Consider the following 18,189-nt stretch of genomic DNA (forward strand, 5'->3'; position numbering starts at 1 on the left):
TGTTTTCATTGAGCTCTAAGGCTTTAGGCGTCCCAACAAATCTGGAAAACTCTTCCCAAACTGTCTTTACTTCAACAGCTCCACTCGTTATTCTTGCAAAAGCCAAGGTACTATGGAACAGAGACAAATCCTAGAACTTCAGCAAATGAGCAAGGTCCTAATATGGGGCTTTCCTAGAGGGTAGTTTATTTTATAAATGTCTGAAGTAACTAACAATGCCCAGTTATGGAGAGCATGATGCTAGCTGGATGACTGCTTGCAGCTGGTATCATAATTTCTGGATCATTCCTTTGGCTTGAATAAAAGTTGCAAAGAGTATGTGGCTTAAACTAGTTGGCTTAGGAGTAGCAGATCAATGCTAGTCAACATCTAACTGCCACATGTGAATTTCTCTGTGCTGTGGTATTGACAGGAGGCCCAATTTATATGCATGTAGTTTATAAACAGTGAGAATAATGGAAATGAGGTCATATTTTGTATAAACATTTATTTCAACAGTTTAAAGAACAAGCCATTCAAAACACCTGGAAATCACAGGAACATGAGGCATATATAATAGCAATATCTTAAATACGCATTAGTGATACAAAGTCATCTTTCACTGATAAAAGTTACAACTTCATTTTTCTAAAAAATATCTAAGCCATTAAATATGCTTAGGTAATACATATATACAGCATCTACGTTTCTTTCTTCTTTCCTGTAGAGTCTGAGACACTCGTGGTTTGTGTGATAGAAACAACGTGCTAGACCTTGAAGGCTGGATTGCTTTGGATTGTGTATGCAGAACTAGGCAAGTGATTTACACACATCATGGCTATATGTGCATGTGAGTGTCAGATCAGGGTTTTGAAGACCATGTGCACGTACATTCCCACAGCTGCTTACCTATTCACAACAACTGATGCAGTTATAAATCATTAGGTCTGGAGTTACTTCTAGAATGTCCCTACCTATATTCTAACTAAACTAAGACCTACTTTTCATTATAACTCCCTGCCCATCAGTGTGCTGTTATGCTTCCAGTGGTGATTTGCTAAAATGTGTCTGTCCTGTCTTAGTACGTGTGGATTGATAAATAATTGTGGTTTTGATCACTACAACTGTTTTATCCTCATCTCTAAGGCAAGCATTTCTCTTTCTATTTCATAGGGAAGGTCAGCATTAACTTGCACTTCAAAGTATTGTTTGATTTCTTCTACCTCCTTTTCCCAGAACTCTTTGGAGATATCAAACAGCTCAGTCAAGTTGACATCTTCTAAACCCTTCAGGTTCAAAGCAGTGTTGGCAGGGGTGTAACCTATGGCAGTTGGCTTGGCAGAGGCTTTCCCTTCAATTCTGTTGAACATCCACTCCAGCACACGGGAATTCTCTCCATAGCCAGGCCACAGGAATTTCCCTTGGCTGTCTTTCCGGAACCAGTTAACATGAAAGATCCTTGGTAGTTTTGCAGCTGGACGATGTGCCATGCTGAGCCAGTGGGCCAAGTATTTGCCAAAGTTGTAGCCAAAGAAAGGTCTCATGGCAAATGGATCGTGCATAATGATTTTGCCTGTTCAAAACACAAATGGAGAATGTCAGGTAATAAATAGCACATTTATTCTACAGCACAAAGATTCAGATCCTCCCAGGATTTAGTACCCATGGTCCCTTAACCACCCTTCTGCATCTGAACCAAAGAGCTTTAAGAAACAATACAAGCATTATCCTTGATATACGAAAAAAGTACAAATTAAATTAATTTTTGTAATCAGTGTAAATTAATTTATTAAATCTCATGTCAAGCAGCCTAAATGAAGATCCTCAAGAGCTGGCTTTCATCGTTCATGTATTTATGTTGAGCTCTAGCAGAAGAGAAAATTTAAGTTTATCCCAGACTGTAACAAGAACTCCGTATCAAGGCTTCTGGCAACCCCATGCCTGCACCCTGTTCTGTATGCTTGCCACCTAGGGGATTATTCTGCTTAATTTGACTTTTACAGAGAATTTGGCTTTTAATTCCAGTACAAATATTTTCTATTGTGAAAATGCACAGGTTGCAAAATTAGCTGCCAAGACTGAAATGTGAAAGAGCAGAAGAGGAGGACAGAGCAGGCAGTCCAGAGAGGATTGCTTTTAATACAGGTAGGCAGATTAAATTTTGATTTACCTTTGTGCTCAGCAGCTGCTGTTGCTTCAGATCTCATAGCTGCTCCTATAAATACTCCATGCTGCCAGTTAAAGGCCTCATATACAAGAGGCACACCTGTAAAGAACAAAATCACTTCAGTAATTAGAGGTCCAGAAACATTTTTATAACAGGTTTTGCTACCTGAGATACTGCTGAATGCATGTTACTGTATAATGTATTCTAATTTTTCCTGTTTTTTTAATCAGTTCATTTCCTGCCCTCTTATAGCAAAGAAGTTTATATGAATGTTTTCAAAACTGGCTACTGATTACTGAACACGTCCATGTTTAATTGCTCAGTGGGAGATATCTGGGACCTCAGAATCCCCAGCAGATTTTACTGGAAATAGAATCTGGCCCTTTTGGTCATGATATTAGAACTAGCACTACTTCTATTTCTTTTCCAATTGTAGGTGACCTTTAACAGATTCATTTATTTTACTTCCTTTTCTGTAACTGTCTACAGCTGGTTCATTTCTCTAACCATTTCCTATCTGAACTAGTTAAACTGCAAGCAAATTGAGACAAGTACAGCCATTTGCTATGCGTCTAGCTACTACCCAGGTTAGTGGGTCCTGATCTCTCTCCAGCCCTTTATTATTATTACCTGCTTTGTGTTAATATCTAACAATTCAGACATTGAAGTATCAGTGGCTGTAACTGCGTGTGTCAACGGCTAACATGGAGAAGTTAGACTAACGTGGTTATTTCCTTGCTTTTGCAGCTGTGAAAGCAAAACCTGTGTCTATGCCCAGTTTTGTTTCAACCCTTCTGTGGTCAGCACTTTAGTCTTGATACGTGGCTGCTGCCTCTCTTACCAGCAGGTCTGCGGCCTCCAAATATTATCCCTTCGATGGGCACGCCTTCAGGTGATTCCCATGCAGGGTCCATGATGGGGCACTGGCTGGCCGGAGTGCAGAATCGTGAGTTGGGATGAGCACAAGGTTCCCCTGTAGAGAGTACAATGAAAAGGTCGTAATTGCAGAATTAACGTGAATTCAGCAGAGAAAGCCAAGGGAGACACTGGAGTGGGCGAGGTTACCATTATCTGGGGTCCAGTCCTTATTCTTCCATGAAGTCAGTGTCACTCCTGGTGGTAATGGCTCATCAATGCCTTCCCAATAGACACCTCCATCACTGGTTTCTGCTACGTTGGTAAAGATGGTGTTCTTGAATATGGTTTTAATAGCATTGGGGTTTGTTTTGACTGAGGTTCCAGGGGCGACACCAAAAAAGCCATTTTCTGGATTGATTGCCCTTAAGTTGCCTGGAAGTTAAATGACAAAATGTAAGTAAATCAAACTGTTTTAATTCTATCCAGAATCTTGTAGCATGTCTTGCTGCACCTAAAAGCAACCCATACTGGACTGTAAAACAATCCCATTTCAGTTCCATACCTTGTTCATCAAATTTCATCCAGGCAATATCATCACCCACACACTCAATTTTCCATCCTGGCAGGCTTGGGTTCATCATGGCCAAGTTAGTTTTTCCACATGCACTAGGGAATGCTGCAGCAAAATACTTCTTTTCACCTTCTGGATTGGTAATGCCCAGGATCTATTGAAAAATTAATGCGACTGTTAAGCACTGTCTCTTTTTCTTGCACTTTTCATTTTGAAGATTGTCTCCCAGCAAGTGGTAATGATAAAATATTTAATTATGCAAATTTGTTCCTACAGAAGAAGCACCACAATATAGTTGACAAATAACTCAAACTGTACTTTATTAATCAAAAAGTCTACTCTTCTTGCCCTTAGAATATTTGGAAGGAGTTCTTGTATACATACCTGACATTTTTTAAAAATATAATTCCAACATTTTTATTTTGCTAATTAAAGATACACAGACTATATACAGCTGTGTTTCTCAGCTGAGACAGAAGAAAACCAGGCAATATTCTTTTGGCTGCACGACTGGAGTGAAGTGAAAGCACTTCATGTATGGATACTTCTGCACTTCTCAGAGTACACAGATATTTTTTTCTGAGACTGTTCTCTCATGCACTTTGAAATTATTTTTTTCAGTGGTATTTTATGGCAGTAGAATGTTTAAATGACAGCAGAAAGTAAAGGCAGGAAGGGTACAAAGCAGAACTCATTTAGAAAATCTAATATTTGCAGATTTTTGAGTGCATATGAAATATGCACTCTAATATGAAAGACAATTTTCAAAACTTGCATTAATCTTTTGCTATTAGACTTGTAGAGGCAATATGGATGCCCAGTGATGACATCTAGGCTCTGCTCAAGTACATGGCTCTGCCTACAAGTGGCCACTCTCAGAAGTTCCAAATCTTTCTTGGTTTCTGATTTTACAGGTACTATTTTAAAATGTTTGGTACTTAACCTTGTAAGCAGTTTCCTATTTCTTATAAGCCTGCCATGTGATAAATTCATATCTAATGTTACAGGACTATCCATACGAGACTAATTTCACCGATAGCAAGATGTAATGTATTTATGTTGAGCTAATTTAGGGTTTAATGGCTGTTCAAACACACATGATTTAATAGCTCTTACCAGCATGTGCTCAGCTAGCCAGCCCTCCTCTTTGGCGATTCTGCTGGCAATTCTGAGAGCAAAGCATTTTTTCCCCAGTAAGGAGTTTCCTCCGTAACCGCTGCCAAATGAAATGATCTCTCTGCGATCCGGGAGATGGGCAATCAGCGTTAACTCTGGGTTGCATGGCCAGTTGTTGATTAATGGTTCTGCAGAACAGAACGTTGTAGTCATGAATGCAGCAATTTCCATGCTGGATCACGCTGTTATTTCATCAGCATTGAGCCTCTGACAGCAACTCATACCAGATGCTTTAAAGGAAACCCCTTGGTGAGTACTAGGGATAATAATCTCTTTTCCATGAAACTCTCATTGAGGTTTAATTCCTTTAATTGAGTTCTGAACCTAGTGCTGTTGCACAAACCACCCTGGTCTTCTACGGTGAGTGTCTCCCATGTGCTGAAAACATGCAGTCAGCTCTAAAACATGCCCCTGGGAATTTCCAGGGGTGACAGTTTTTAATGTATCTTACCTTTTAGTGGTAGAGGACATCCAACTGAATGAAGGCATTTTACAAACTCCCCGTTGCTCAGGGCTTTCAAAGCAGCTGTTCCCATCCGTGTCATGATTCTCATGCTGGCCACTACGTACGGTGAATCTGTCAGCTCAATCCCAATCTTGGACAAAGGAGACCCGATAGGCCCCATGCTGAAGGGGATGACATACATTGTACGTCCTGGAAAACAGGGAGTAGCAAGGTGTGGCAAAGAGCAAAACAAGGAACTTTTGAAATAATCTTTATTAACATGGATGTTATTTCTCACTCCTTTAAAAGGTGTTTGTCTTGTAGGTGTTTGTCTTGTAGGTGTTTCTGATGATGTTTAAAGAGCTGTAGCTTTGTTTGTCTAATTGTGTAGCAAGAAATTTTATCTTAAATGCTGAAAGCAGCTGTTCAGACAAATTGTCTAGCCAGTAGTAAAGGTGGGTGGAGGCCAAGTTCTCTGTTGGTGTAAATAACTGAACCAGAATTATCGCTGGGGATGGGGGACCTCCATTCTCATCTTACTTCCTATCTGCTGCTTAGCTGCTGTGTGACTTCCTGAAAAAAATCACCCAAACTTTCCTACCTTACTTTGCCCCTCTTTATGAAGAGAAGAATGCTGGAAAGAGACTGAGGACTATCCTTGCACAGGCATTTGGATCTATGGTAAAGATCCGGATGAAACCAACAAAGTGACTACTATCAGGGGTATAAACCTTAACTTTCAGCTAAAATCTTTCTTTAAAGATTACAGTAACTAGTAGTAGCAGTGTCTCTGTAATCCTAGAAGTTCAATGTCGGCCATCCTTTTCTTGCTTACCTTGCATGCAGCCTGGGAACCTGGTATTGAAGGCTTTCTCAAAATCTTCTTCAGACATCCAGCGACCCAGCTGGCTAGTTCCAGTTTTAGGGATCGGAATGGTATCTCTCTGTTCTTGAGTGATGATGACAGTTTTGCTCTCAATTCTTGCTACATCTCTTGGATCAGTGAGAGCCAACCAGCTGCATTTCACCAAAAATCAGGAAATTCGTCTTTAATTATCAATACAGCACTTTTTACCCTTCCCGTGGGACTGGTTTAGCACAAAAGGGTACAATGCTTTGTAAGGCCAAAACTACAGTGACAGAGCCGGTATAACAGACAATCTCAAAAATCAGTCAGATACATTCTCTCATAGAAATTGTTCGTACTGGAAAGTCTTGAAACAACAAATTATATGGCCTAGGAAATTCTGGTTACATGTTAATACTCCATAGCCTCTTATCTCAGTCTTATTTTCTGTTGCTAACTTCCAGGGAAAAGTTAATCTCTTTTAATTCTCATTCTCATCAGTGCGAAGTTGTTTTGCATGGGGACCACAAAATGATGCCTCAAGCAAAGTGGATGCCAAGCAAGTACTTTAAGTGTTGGTATAAGTGCCTGTGGGATCAGAATCCAGCTTAGTGATTGGCATAGTTGGTTAAGTTAGAGGCATAACAAAAGAAATACTGACTATAAGCATGATCATAAAAAGTGAAGGAGTTTATTAAAGGGGATTTTTTTTCCCCCCCTATAAAGAATTTTTGCCATCTATTTACAATAGAGAGGATTGTTTTACATTTTCACCTCTGTGCATAGAAATTTTCCACGAGTATAAAAATGTTCTAGTTGGGCTGTCATAACCATCATCACTACAGCTAAGCATATAATTAACAATGAATAATTTATCTGGTGAATCTTGCCCTTTTCTCTCCCAAATAGTCTGCAAACAGATTGCCAAATTCCTGCACTTAGTTATTCAAAAGTCTTTGCAGATTTCTTCCATGAAGATCTCTTGGTCGGCACGTAATTCCTGAGTATGTACTTGTTGTTAATATTCTCCTTTCATGTTGGGTTGGTTGGGAGAGATGATGAAATATTTGAAAAAAGTATTTGCTGCATACATTACAGTCAAAGCTCATCGGCATGATATGAATAATGCTTGTACTGAATAATATTTGAACACCCACAGAGCTATTTGAATACCACAAAAAAGTATTTGATGAATAAACTAATTGACTAAAATAGTAGAATTCTTCAAAAGATGTTTGCTAAATAATATTTAGCCATTGCTAATGATTAGTTACATAAGTCTCACGACATTATTTCAGTTCCCTGATATAACTAATCAATAGAGACAACGTACAGTTGATAGTCCAATTGAATAATATGCTTTATGTTAATTTTTAGAGGAAAAAATTTGTTTTTCCTGAGTATTTCACCTATGTAAGCTACAGTGCCAAAATTTTCATGGAAAGCAAATATTGAAGGGTTATAAGCAGTTTTAAAAGTAAACAGGATTAAAAAAATGCATAGTGCAATTCTGAGTTGATACTGGACTTCCTTCAGGCTACTCACCAGTTCTCATACTTGCTCAGCTTCTTGATCATGCCTTGTTCTACCATGATGTCCAGAATTTTTTTGTTTTCTTCTTCTGAGCCATCACAGATATGAATGCTCTCAGGCTGGCACAGCTTGGCATTACTTTCAATGAAATCCCTCGCTTCTGGAGGCAGGCTCTGCAAATCCCCCTGGACAACCTTGGGCATGACGTTTACCTCGGCTTTCAACTGCGGGGGCATTATTGAACCTGCAGTGGATCTTGTTGATGGCTTTGAAATACTGATCACAATCTAAAATCAAATATATTGGGTGTGTTAGCATACTATGACATTCTAACCAGTGTCAATAAGCCTTCCTAACAATGTATAACGCAAAGGTAGAATTTGTAATAGGCTTGATCATGTACTTCTGCTTTAAAATCAAACCACTTGGATCACTGGTAATTTCAAGCTGGAAAAAAGAGGCCATTCTACTTACTGTCTTTATAAGATTGAGTTGGATGTCAGAGAGGATTCTGCTGTCCCTTTCAGTTGATCCTGTTTCACTTGCTTTGGAGTACTCTTGCGATCACTGCTTTCCAAGGAAGCATCCTCCTTCCTTAAATATTCTTTGTGGTAGCGTCCATCCCACTAGGTGAGGTGAGGGAGGCTTGTCCTTTACGTCACCACTGGATGCATCTTGACACAGTGCCACTGACATTGTCATCGTGCAGAGTTGTCAACAAAGCAGCCCTGACGAGGTAATCATTTAACAGGTTTGATTAATGAATGCTGAAAGCAGTGATTCTTAGCCCCTGGGTTTGCTGTTTTGAAGCAGTTACAAAATTTAGCAGTTTAACCAAACTTTGATCCAATTTGGCTTTGAAACCAAAAGCGTCGTAACTTCTTGGTGTGTGGGAAAGGTTGAGTACAAAGAGTATCTGGAACCGGGAACACAGGGGTTGTCCAGGCAAAGTGCAGTTGGCACATTTGGTAGGCAGATGCTCTCTAGTTGGCTGTGAAGTGGAGGCTCGTCCAAGGTGTGTTTACTCACCTTGGGAACATTGCCTGATCCAGGGATAAAGTTCAACAGTGAGCACTGACAGGCCTGAATAACCACTACGTACACCTGCCTGGAGGCTTTATTTTTGTCCAGGCAATTCTGAAAAAAACAAGCAATGTAAATCTAAATGTTGGGTTTCCTTCAGTGGAGGAGAGAAAGTTTTTGCTTATGGTTTGCTTTAGGCTTGCAAACTGAACAATTATTTTCTATTGCTACAGGCTCAGAAGAAGCAGATCAGCAACTGTCTCAGTAATTAACCACCTCCTTCAAATGTTATGTTTCATTTTACTGGGAGTCCTATGGGGGTCATAAAATATTAACCCATCTTTAAATTAGTACTCAGAAAAGGCACAGAGCTGCTCAGGAATGTGGCTGCACACTGTTATATGTCTGAAGTGTACTGTATGTATATGTACATATCTGTATCTGTGCTGCGGCAGTATATGATACCAATAGCCACTACTACTCTTATAATTCTGAGGGTGAAAGTGTGACTTCAGACATTTTGAGGTCTTGCCTCTAACTGTTCCTGCCTGTCCGTCTTTCAACTCTTTACCTTCCCCTACTCCATTTTAGACCATCATGCCCATAAAGGCTGATCTTCACGTCCATTTGTCCATGCAGTCTGGACATATGAAGACTGAAGTATTTCAGACAAATAAAACTAGAAATAACCCTGCTGCCATTTCATCTCACTCTGCTTACACCCAGTCCCAGCAAAGCATCTGGGGCCTCACTTTCATGCCAACCTGTCACTTTTATATTGATGGGGTTTCCACCATGCATGTAAAATACTGTCAATGGTAGTTTGCAGAACAGGAAATCTAGGAATCCCAGCTAAGTTTCAGGGAGTTCTTTAAAGCAACAAAATTGATGTGAGTATCCTATATAAAGGATGTTCATAACCTGCCACCCGCTCAGGTTCGTGCAGTTAATGAGATGTTTCCAGCAAGGCTTTTGCTGAGGCAGGCAGCAGTGATTTGCAAGCCCTGAACAGTCAGGTCTGGCAGAGCAGCACGGATCAGGATTGCAGCTCGCCTTCCTGCCCTGCAAGTCTAAAATACCACGGAGCTGAATCTCACACTGCAGGAACGCTTCCCCTGGGACTGTATCCTCTATCTCTCCTGCAAAGCTTTTTATTATGTTTTGTAAACGTGAAGGGAAAAAAATAGTGAAGTAAGAGGGGCTGTCCTTGATGCACTGCAAGGCCAAACATTCCTGAAAAGGAAAACAAAAATCTGGTAGGATAAAAGGTGCTCCAGATGGGGCTCTGCTGTAAGCAAAGATAAAATCAAAGACAATTTAATAACGGCAGCGGTGGTGTTCGGAGTCAACATACTGTGTTGCTGGTGGAGCTGATCAGAAATATTTTGGCCAACTGTTTTCCTCTTAAAACATATCATGAAGTACTTCCTTAAAAAGAAAATGGGGCATAATGTTCAGTAATACTAAGCAGACCCCTTTTTCAGTGAAGTACAAAAATACTGAGTCCTTCCTGCTGGCCAGATAACTTATTATACATAGAAATAACAACTGAGAGTAAAACAGCAATGTTTCAGTTCTCAGAAAAAAAGAGAGTGGACCAGAAAATGATCATATTGCAGCACAAGTAAAGTCAGAATAAAAGCTTAAAATTGACAGTGTAAGACAGCAGGATTAGTCCTAGTGTCTCTTCAGTTTCGAGCGGAGGAAAAAATCCCCAAACCCGGAGCATTAGTTTCTGCCAATTAAATTATAGTCAGGCAGGTGTTGTGCAAATTTTCTCACACTGCAATCCTAACCTCCCACAATCTTGCTATACAAACTGTGGGCTTCTCTTGAGAAGACACTAAATATGCCAAATTGGTGGCACTGTGTTATGAACATATGTCCATTAAAAATCACATTAAGGATTCCAAATGTTTTTCATTTGTGATGGCAGCAGGGCTTGAGTGCAGATGTCCACTGGGAATTCTAGACACTTAAGCATCAAATTACTTGTATTTAGGTAACACCTCCCATCAGAGGATCTCAAAGCATATCACAAACACACAGTAAGCCTCAAGCCCATATATTAAAACATGCATAGTATTTGGTGCAATGAAATAACTGGAGCATATGCAAATCAGGGCCAAGATTTTTTTTCAAGAATCTTCTCATTTAGAGATTCAGCTTTTAGATACCCAACAGAAGGCATTAAAGGTTTAATCTGAAGATACTGAATTCTCATAACTCCCAGTGGCTCTCAGAAAAAAACCCAGAAGTAGCATCTCCAATGGCTCAGTTACAGTGGTCTTGAGGTGTTCACCCAATACGAGTGTGAACTGCTGTTTGCCATGTATGCGTCTGCCCTCTGGATTCAGTGAGCTAGGAAATCTCCCTAGTGCGAAACATGGGAGGTGGTACGGGGGCAATGTAAGGTCTTTAAAAAAAAAATTGTCTTGAATGTAAAGTTTCTTTTCCATTTAAATGAGAAATCTTTTTCAGTAGTAACTGTATTATAATACTCATCTAATAGCTGATACAATTTTTTCGGATTGAATTTTTTTTGGCACCTTTTCTCTGTGCTTCTTGACACTTGAATGTGATGCTCATCAGGTGTCTTCTTGGAAGCTGTCAAATTATTTAAATGAGTGTAAATCTGACATTTTGAGATGATAGTGTTCAACAAGTGCCTTGAAAGGAGTGTTTTCAGGATGTTTGCTTTGATGGACACTGTTCAGGTTGTTCAAAATAGAGGTTTTGTGCACTTCAACTTCTACTGACTTACTGGAACTCAATGCAATAAATGTAAAGGTTCTTAGATGCTCAGAAAAAGTGTCATAAGAAAGCTTAACTCATCACTACAAGCCGAGGTGCAACAAAGCACTCTCAATGAGATCTGAAAGTTTTAACGACATATAATAATACTCAGAAATTCTACTCCCCTCCCATTGCTAATTATCCTACATATTGTCACCTCCAAAGAGTTTGTCACTTGGTTTTTTGTTATAAAACTGTAGCTTCTTTTAAATATTCTCTGAGCTAGTCTACTAACGGAAGAACATTGCTTCTTGATTGTTATTTTTGCTGTGGAGTTGTGCTCAGCTGATACTGAGCATACTGCAATTGCTGCTGGACTGGATGCCGCACAAGCCCCGATCCAAGGGCAGCCCTTGCAAGCATACAGCTCACAGAGACCAGGGCAGGGACTGCTCCCTCAATTTCCAGAAGAAAACATGAACCGTGCAAATTGCCTGCAGTTGCAAAAGAGCCTGTGACTGAGCCAAGTGTTCATTCCGGACCATGCACAGCCCTGTGTGATATTTCCGCCTCGCAGCCCCTTTTCTCACAGGCGGTTCTTCGGCACTGGCCCAGCTGCAGGAGGTCTGGGGGCTCTGGCCACACATGCTGCGCACGCCTCTCCTCGTGTGCCACGTGAACCGTGACACTGAGCCTCCGGGACCAGGCAGAACAGGTAGCAGCAAGCTGTTCTTCCCTTCTTACCTCCTTCTCGCCAACCCTAAATGATACAGTACTGGTCTTGGGCAGATTGAAAGATATAACATTTGTGGATCACTAAGGTGATGTGACTTTTTTGCCTGTCTTCGAGTGGCTTGTTCTGATGGCAGAGGAATGAGGGGAAAAAAATACCCAGATTTATCATGATTAGACTGTGCTTTCATTAGCCTGTCCAGCATTTCCATCTTGACAACAGATATGCTAAAACTTCTCCAAACAAATGGAAGTAAATGTCAGCAGAGGGGAACATGCATAAGTGCATGTTTATGGTCTCTGATGAAAGTCACCAGCCTTTGATGCTTAGTTTAGTATCAGCTTGAGTGATCAACCTTGGGCTGTATTTTAGAGAAAGTCCTGGCTGTGCCACGGTCCATGCCAAGGCTGACATTATACCACAAGCAGACTGGTTCCTTGCTTGTTATTCTTCTGCTTTGGCAGAGAAACTATTTACTCTTTTTGGTTCTCTTTTCTGTTTTCTCTTGTAAGGAATAAAAATTGGAGTCTTGGCTAGGGTGGTACTGTGGGACATCCGCACATTGCCTGTGAAGGATACTGGAGGTTTAATTCCCTCCTGTCACACTGGTGGCCCTTCTCAGCAACACAAGACACTATAGTTTGGACTCTGAATCTCAGGTGGGAGACGGCACCCCACATGCAGAGCAGCAAGCGGCTCCCCATTAATGGCGTATGTTCAATTAGTGGCTCTGAGCAGCATGTTATTCACCGTTCATCATTCTCTCTCACTAGCTCGTTACCTCTGGAGATGGGATTGATTCATGTAATCTTAACCCTGGTAAACAGTCACTTTTTTGGAGCTATTTCTCCAGCTGTGACTCTAATCTGGGGACTCTTCCCCTAGGAACACTGTCCTCTCTTTCGTAAAACCTGCATCAGTGTGAATACCCAGATCAGTGTGAATGTGAGTAACGGGCTCTGTAGCCACTGGTACCTGACCAGTGGCCGGGTATGTGTAACCCTGTCAAGAGTGAGCTCGGGAGCTCTTCTCATCTACTGTAGAAGGTCTAATAGGCACACAGAGAGTTTGGCCCCACCAAGACTTCAACTGACTTTACCTTAGGCAGCACGAGGCTGATAAGAACATGACTATGATTTTTGCATGGTTACTGCATTTTTTTGGCTGGATGCACAGCAGAACCACGGCAAGGAGAGAAGGGGACAAACTGTACTAAACAGAGTGGAAAACAGTCAGCATAAGGTTGTGTGTTTCCTTTCACCTATGTAGCATCTGCTCTGCTCAGTCATACAAAGCCCAGATGGCACCGAGATTCAGCTTTGCAAATAAAAATGGTAACCCTTGCTGGAGCGAAATCTGTTCACCACAGAGGTGTGTGTTTGCAGCTGTCAAGGGCTCCCTGCTCCCTACCTGTGGAGGGGGTAAATGACAAATCCTTGCATACAGGTTCAAGCAGCAGGAGATGTTTCAACCTCTTGTTCAAGAGCGGTCTTCTGGCTTCCTGCTGGTAACTAGGGTCCTGGTAACTGTGTCTTTTTACAGAGACTTCCCCTCCTCAGGCCTTAAGAAATGACATGCAGCACCTTTTAAAATTTAAATTTAAAATTTAAAATTAAGTTTATTTTTTTTCTAGGATGAGATAATCCTGTCTCCTCTTGCTCCCTCCTTTGAATGCCGTTCATTATTTCTCTGCGATCCTTCCCTTGCTAGCAGCACTCTGTTGTCAGTTGTCATTTCAGGGTTACACAGCTCTGTCTTCCTTACTGGCAATGTGTTTTTTCTCATTTGTTTAAATACTTCCATTTACCTTTTGTCTCTCTTGTCACTTTTATCCCTCATTACATGCAGTCTGACCCACTGGACGCAGTTCTGTATGTCCTTCGTGAGACGACTTCTTTAAAGAAGGAAAGCTCTAACCAGTAAGCATGGGTGCAGATTCAGAAGGTTTAGGTTCTGTTTCTTCCTCTGCTATGGATTTCCCATTTGTGTTTGGACATGTAATTTTACATCCCCAAGCCTTTATCCTCTCCATGGAAAGGGGGTTGGGAGGTGATAATGCCAATTTCTCTGTGTTCTTGTGCATACTTCCTAGTTTGGTAGATAGTTCCCGGCCGGAGGAGCTTAAAACCTAATTAGATGAGATCATTATCTCTTCTCATCATGATATCTGTGCCACAGATAGTCCCTGCTGGGTCCTCTAGATTATTGTAATGCAAATAGTATGTTCTTATTTGAAATGAAAAACATTTACTATAACCTGTTTTCTCCTTTGATAGCAACACAAAAGCATCAACTTGGGCTGAACTGTGTTTTCTGTTTCAAGTGAGATTTGTTCTATATTTTTCCCAGGAAAATAGCTTTGATGAGTATTTCAAGCATTTTGTAACACTGGAAGCAACAACAACAGCATAGAGAAGCTGATTGTGCAGAAATAAAAGCCAGGCTACATCTAAAGGTCAGAAGGCAAATGTGCCTATGTCAAGCACTACATACCTTTTGGTTCTTGAACCTGACTGCTGTAGGAAAATCAACATTACAAAAAAACCATTACATCTGTAATAGATCCTGTGTTTACTGAAAAACCCTGATGTAAGTGTTAACAGGCCAGGTGAAATCCTACATGCGGTACAGTTATGCCTAGCACATTTCTAATAGGAAGAAGGTCACATGGGTGGACCACAACAGGATTTTTTCAATGTAAAAGCATTTTTGTTTTGTCAATGTAAATGGTTCCTACCAGACAAGTGCCACAAGCATGATTATTGCTACAAACAACACTCGGTAAAGAGGTCAAGGACAGAATTCTGACTCTGCTGTACATGCTTCTGTTGACTGACCATCTGTACCTGTCTCCAAATTTACTGATTCAGGATGATTCATACGCATACGAATACTGTCTACTTAGAGAAACCTCTTATACATCAGCTTAAACTAATATGTACAAATGAATAGCAACCAACTTGCATTCTGCAAATAAAATAAAACAAGTAACCCACTTGTTAACCTTATACAGTTCAGGTATTTGTGTTGCAGTAGCACTAAGGCAGTACCTTGTCATTTTGGGTGAAAGCATAAATGCGCTCTGCCCAGGAGATCTTACTGTTTAAGACAGAACAAAGGAAGGGTATGAATGACAGATCAAGAGACTGTGAGTTTGTAGAGGCAGCTCTGAACAGAGTAATAACCATTATTCACAAAACACAAGTCACTTAGCTATTCTCATTTGCTTTCTAGGCACTTCCTCATCTTGATGTTTAAAAAGCTTATGAAGAGGAGGACTATAAGGCTGATTTTGTTTATTCTTATAGGAGCATAAAAGATGTACAATTATGCCTGCTATACCATATTTCTGTTACCTGTTCCTGATGGAGAGGCATAGGGCTATCTGGTTTTGGTCTTTAGGTGATGATTTGTCACTGTAGCAGGGAGGAAGACTCTAAGATTTAAGGTGTCTCTGCTGATAAATATCTAGGAGTAAATCACCTGCTGTCAGTGAAGTCACACGAATATATGTGTATTTAAATATGCCCTTAGATGTTGTAACCCATTCTAGATTTCTCTGGATTTTTGAATTGAGAAGCTTGACTCAGGCTCCTCAGAAACTTTAGTGCCCATGCCGATTTGTGACCTGAGCTGGAAAAAAAATGACACGGGAAGCCGCTGCTCTTCTGAACCCACCAACCAACTCCTTACTGCTGATTTTGCAAGGTTAAATGTGCACTTGCTGCATATCCACGTGGAAGCAGAATTTGAACTCCTTTGGGTTGTACATCTCACTCATTGATTTATTAGGACAATGATTTAATAGTCTCGTTCTCTGGTGATCCTATTAACTTCCACGCAATGGTGCCTGTTTAGCTGTGCACAAAGAGCTGTTCTCAGAACTGTTTTCCTGATTAAACATTAACAATGTGATAAAAGCAAGGAAACATGGTCATCCTTGGAGTTTGTTTCTTACATCAGTTGGGTTAAACCTTTACTATCTTTTCTCACTGTGTGTCTTCACTTTGCGTTTGGCAATCAAATTCTGCACAGATCCAGCACGTTTCCTCCAGTTTAGTCAAAACAAGAGGAAAACTTTCTGCCTTTTAAAATTTTAACTCTTTGACCCTTGCACAAACAGCAGTAGAAACCTTTACTAACTAACTAAGGGGAGTTGTCTTTAAAACTTTCTTTGCTATCTCTCAGATTAAAGAGTATTCTGTAAAAACAGTGGAAGTCACTGAGGTGTAGTTAACTGTATAACCGTGCTAATGTCTTTTGAAATGGAAGAAGTAATATGCTTTTCAAGTAAACATCCTTCTTCCAAACAGACCCAGGCACGCAGATCTGCTGTTTGCCACAAGCAGCAAACGGAGCATTACTGGATGGCAGAATTGTTTCTAAATATATCATGATGTTAGATGAAACAGTTAATAGATAAATTGCAATTATGGTTAATATTTTTTAGACCACTTCCCTGACTTGTGTCTGAGCAATCAATCATCCCTGGTACTTTCAGCTCCAATAAGCTTATGTTAAATACTTCCCCTTTTATATATTCCACATCTGTACGCTATTATGCCCTGGTTTTTTGTCATGCTATATAATTATAATCATTAACAGTATGGAGCAGGATTTTAAAAGCATAGGCAATACTTAAACGCATTAAGTCCTTTAACTTAATAGAAGTTGCTTTGGTTCTTCTACAAGAACCACTCATATTTAAAGAGATGCTTTGTCTTCTCAAAGTCAAGATTAGCACTGGAGAGAGAGCAAAGCACGGCTTTCCCCATGCCTTAGGCACAGCCCACATCTAGCTGATTGTGCATGAACGGCGCAGTCCAAGCAAGCACTGTGCCTCCAAGAGAGCTCCGCAGCTCTCCTCACCCTTCTCTTTGCACTGAGAAAGAGAAGTGGTAATTTACAGCCAGGCTAGACACTAGTCAATCAATACCCTCCAGGATGACTTCCATCTGTCTTTGCTTTGCTATGCTCCCATCCTCCCTTTGCTTTGGGGAATAAGTAAGGAAACAAGTAAGACTGCATATTCTGAAGTTACTGGGTTTGAGATCTGACTAGCTTTTACATGACTGTAGTCAGGGACCAGAGAATTGTGTTCTTTTGGGTAGACAAGAAATCCAAGTCAGATCTGAATCCTAAATGATGTCTGCTAAAATAAACTGCAGCTCCCATCTCAGAACCAGATGTCTGGGGGAAAAACAGAAAAAAAAAAGCTAAAATATTTTAATAATACTCTTCTTTCCAAGTGATCAGTATCTTTTCTGAAATTCAGACTGTATAATTTCTCCTGAGAATCTTCCAGGCCAGCACTGAAGCACTAAGTTAATTCTGAATCTGCAACTTGCAATTGCTTAGAACAGCATCCAAAAGAATATAATCCTTTTTTTTTTTTTTAATCTCACTCATTAGCTGACATGCTTTCATTTTTTTTTAATTAAGGTTTTTGGTGGTCTCTGAAGAAGTGCTTCATCTGTGTGAAAGTGGGATGCTAAAAGAACAAGTTGACAACAGCACCAGAAAGTACAGTGAAAAAAACTCAACCATTTAGTGACTACAACTTCATGAACTGAACAATATTTAAAGAAGCCACATGAATTAGAAGATGATAAAAGTATACGTGCTTTCTCTGAAACAGGTAATGGTGTGAAGGAGGTTATCTATTGCTGTCATTATTAAGAGGGGCAATACCTCACTGCAAAACAGGTGATGAAGGTAGCAATTGTCCCTGGTGTAAGAGCAAAAGTAAAGGCGTATATGTTTTCAGACCGGTGTTAAGGCACATAGATACCACTATGACAGGTGCAGTGTGAATACGACATATACTTGGAAACAAAAGTGAGACATTGGAGGAAAGTGAAAATGGAAAACTTTCCAGATGCCAGGTGGAAAATTATATTAAAGCTGTCAAAATAAGTCACAACAAAGACTGGGTTTTCTCGTAGACTAACGGGAGTCATGTTCTGGAGAAGAATGGAGTTTTACAAGATGGAATATCATAAAGGAAATGATTATGAGCATTGGAGGTTAAATTGGGGCTTATTTGTTTGGCTTTTTTGCTTTGGTCTCTCTCTTTTTTTCCTTTTTTCTTTTTTTCTTTCTCTTTCAAGTGTACTGCAAC

General features: G+C 40.3%; 1 protein-coding gene across 1 annotated transcript; it reads right to left on the reverse strand.

Annotated features, from left to right (window-relative positions):
* Window positions 1–1,097: 1,097 nt before the first annotated feature.
* On the reverse strand, window positions 1,098–8,162 carry PCK1 (phosphoenolpyruvate carboxykinase 1). Its single transcript, XM_072879257.1, has 10 exons — window positions 8,051–8,162; window positions 7,589–7,863; window positions 6,032–6,213; window positions 5,203–5,406; window positions 4,692–4,879; window positions 3,567–3,729; window positions 3,212–3,436; window positions 2,988–3,119; window positions 2,150–2,245; window positions 1,098–1,552 (listed from the first exon to the last, which is right to left on the reverse strand). Exons 2-10 carry the CDS (start codon window positions 7,810–7,812, stop codon window positions 1,098–1,100), a joined length of 1,869 nt encoding a protein of 622 aa, XP_072735358.1. The 5' UTR covers window positions 7,813–7,863; window positions 8,051–8,162.
* Window positions 8,163–18,189: the final 10,027 nt, after the last annotated feature.

This window comes from Ciconia boyciana, chromosome 14 (genome assembly GCF_034638445.1).
Source record: "Ciconia boyciana chromosome 14, ASM3463844v1, whole genome shotgun sequence".
NCBI classification, from domain to species: Eukaryota; Metazoa; Chordata; class Aves; order Ciconiiformes; family Ciconiidae; genus Ciconia; species Ciconia boyciana.

What these genes read in the sequence shown, in the direction of transcription:
- PCK1 (XM_072879257.1), bottom strand. Translation starts at nt 7,812, where the DNA reads ATGCCCCCGCAGTTGAAAGCCGAGGTAAACGTCATGCCCAAGGTTGTC. An exon ending in GGCTAGCTGAGCACATGCTG is followed by an intron (nt 3,730 to 4,691) that starts GTAAGAGCTATT and finishes ATTTTTCAATAG; the next exon opens with ATCCTGGGCATTACCAATCC. An exon ending in AGCAGCTGCTGAGCACAAAG is followed by an intron (nt 1,553 to 2,149) that starts GTAAATCAAAAT and finishes TGTTTTGAACAG; the next exon opens with GCAAAATCATTATGCACGAT.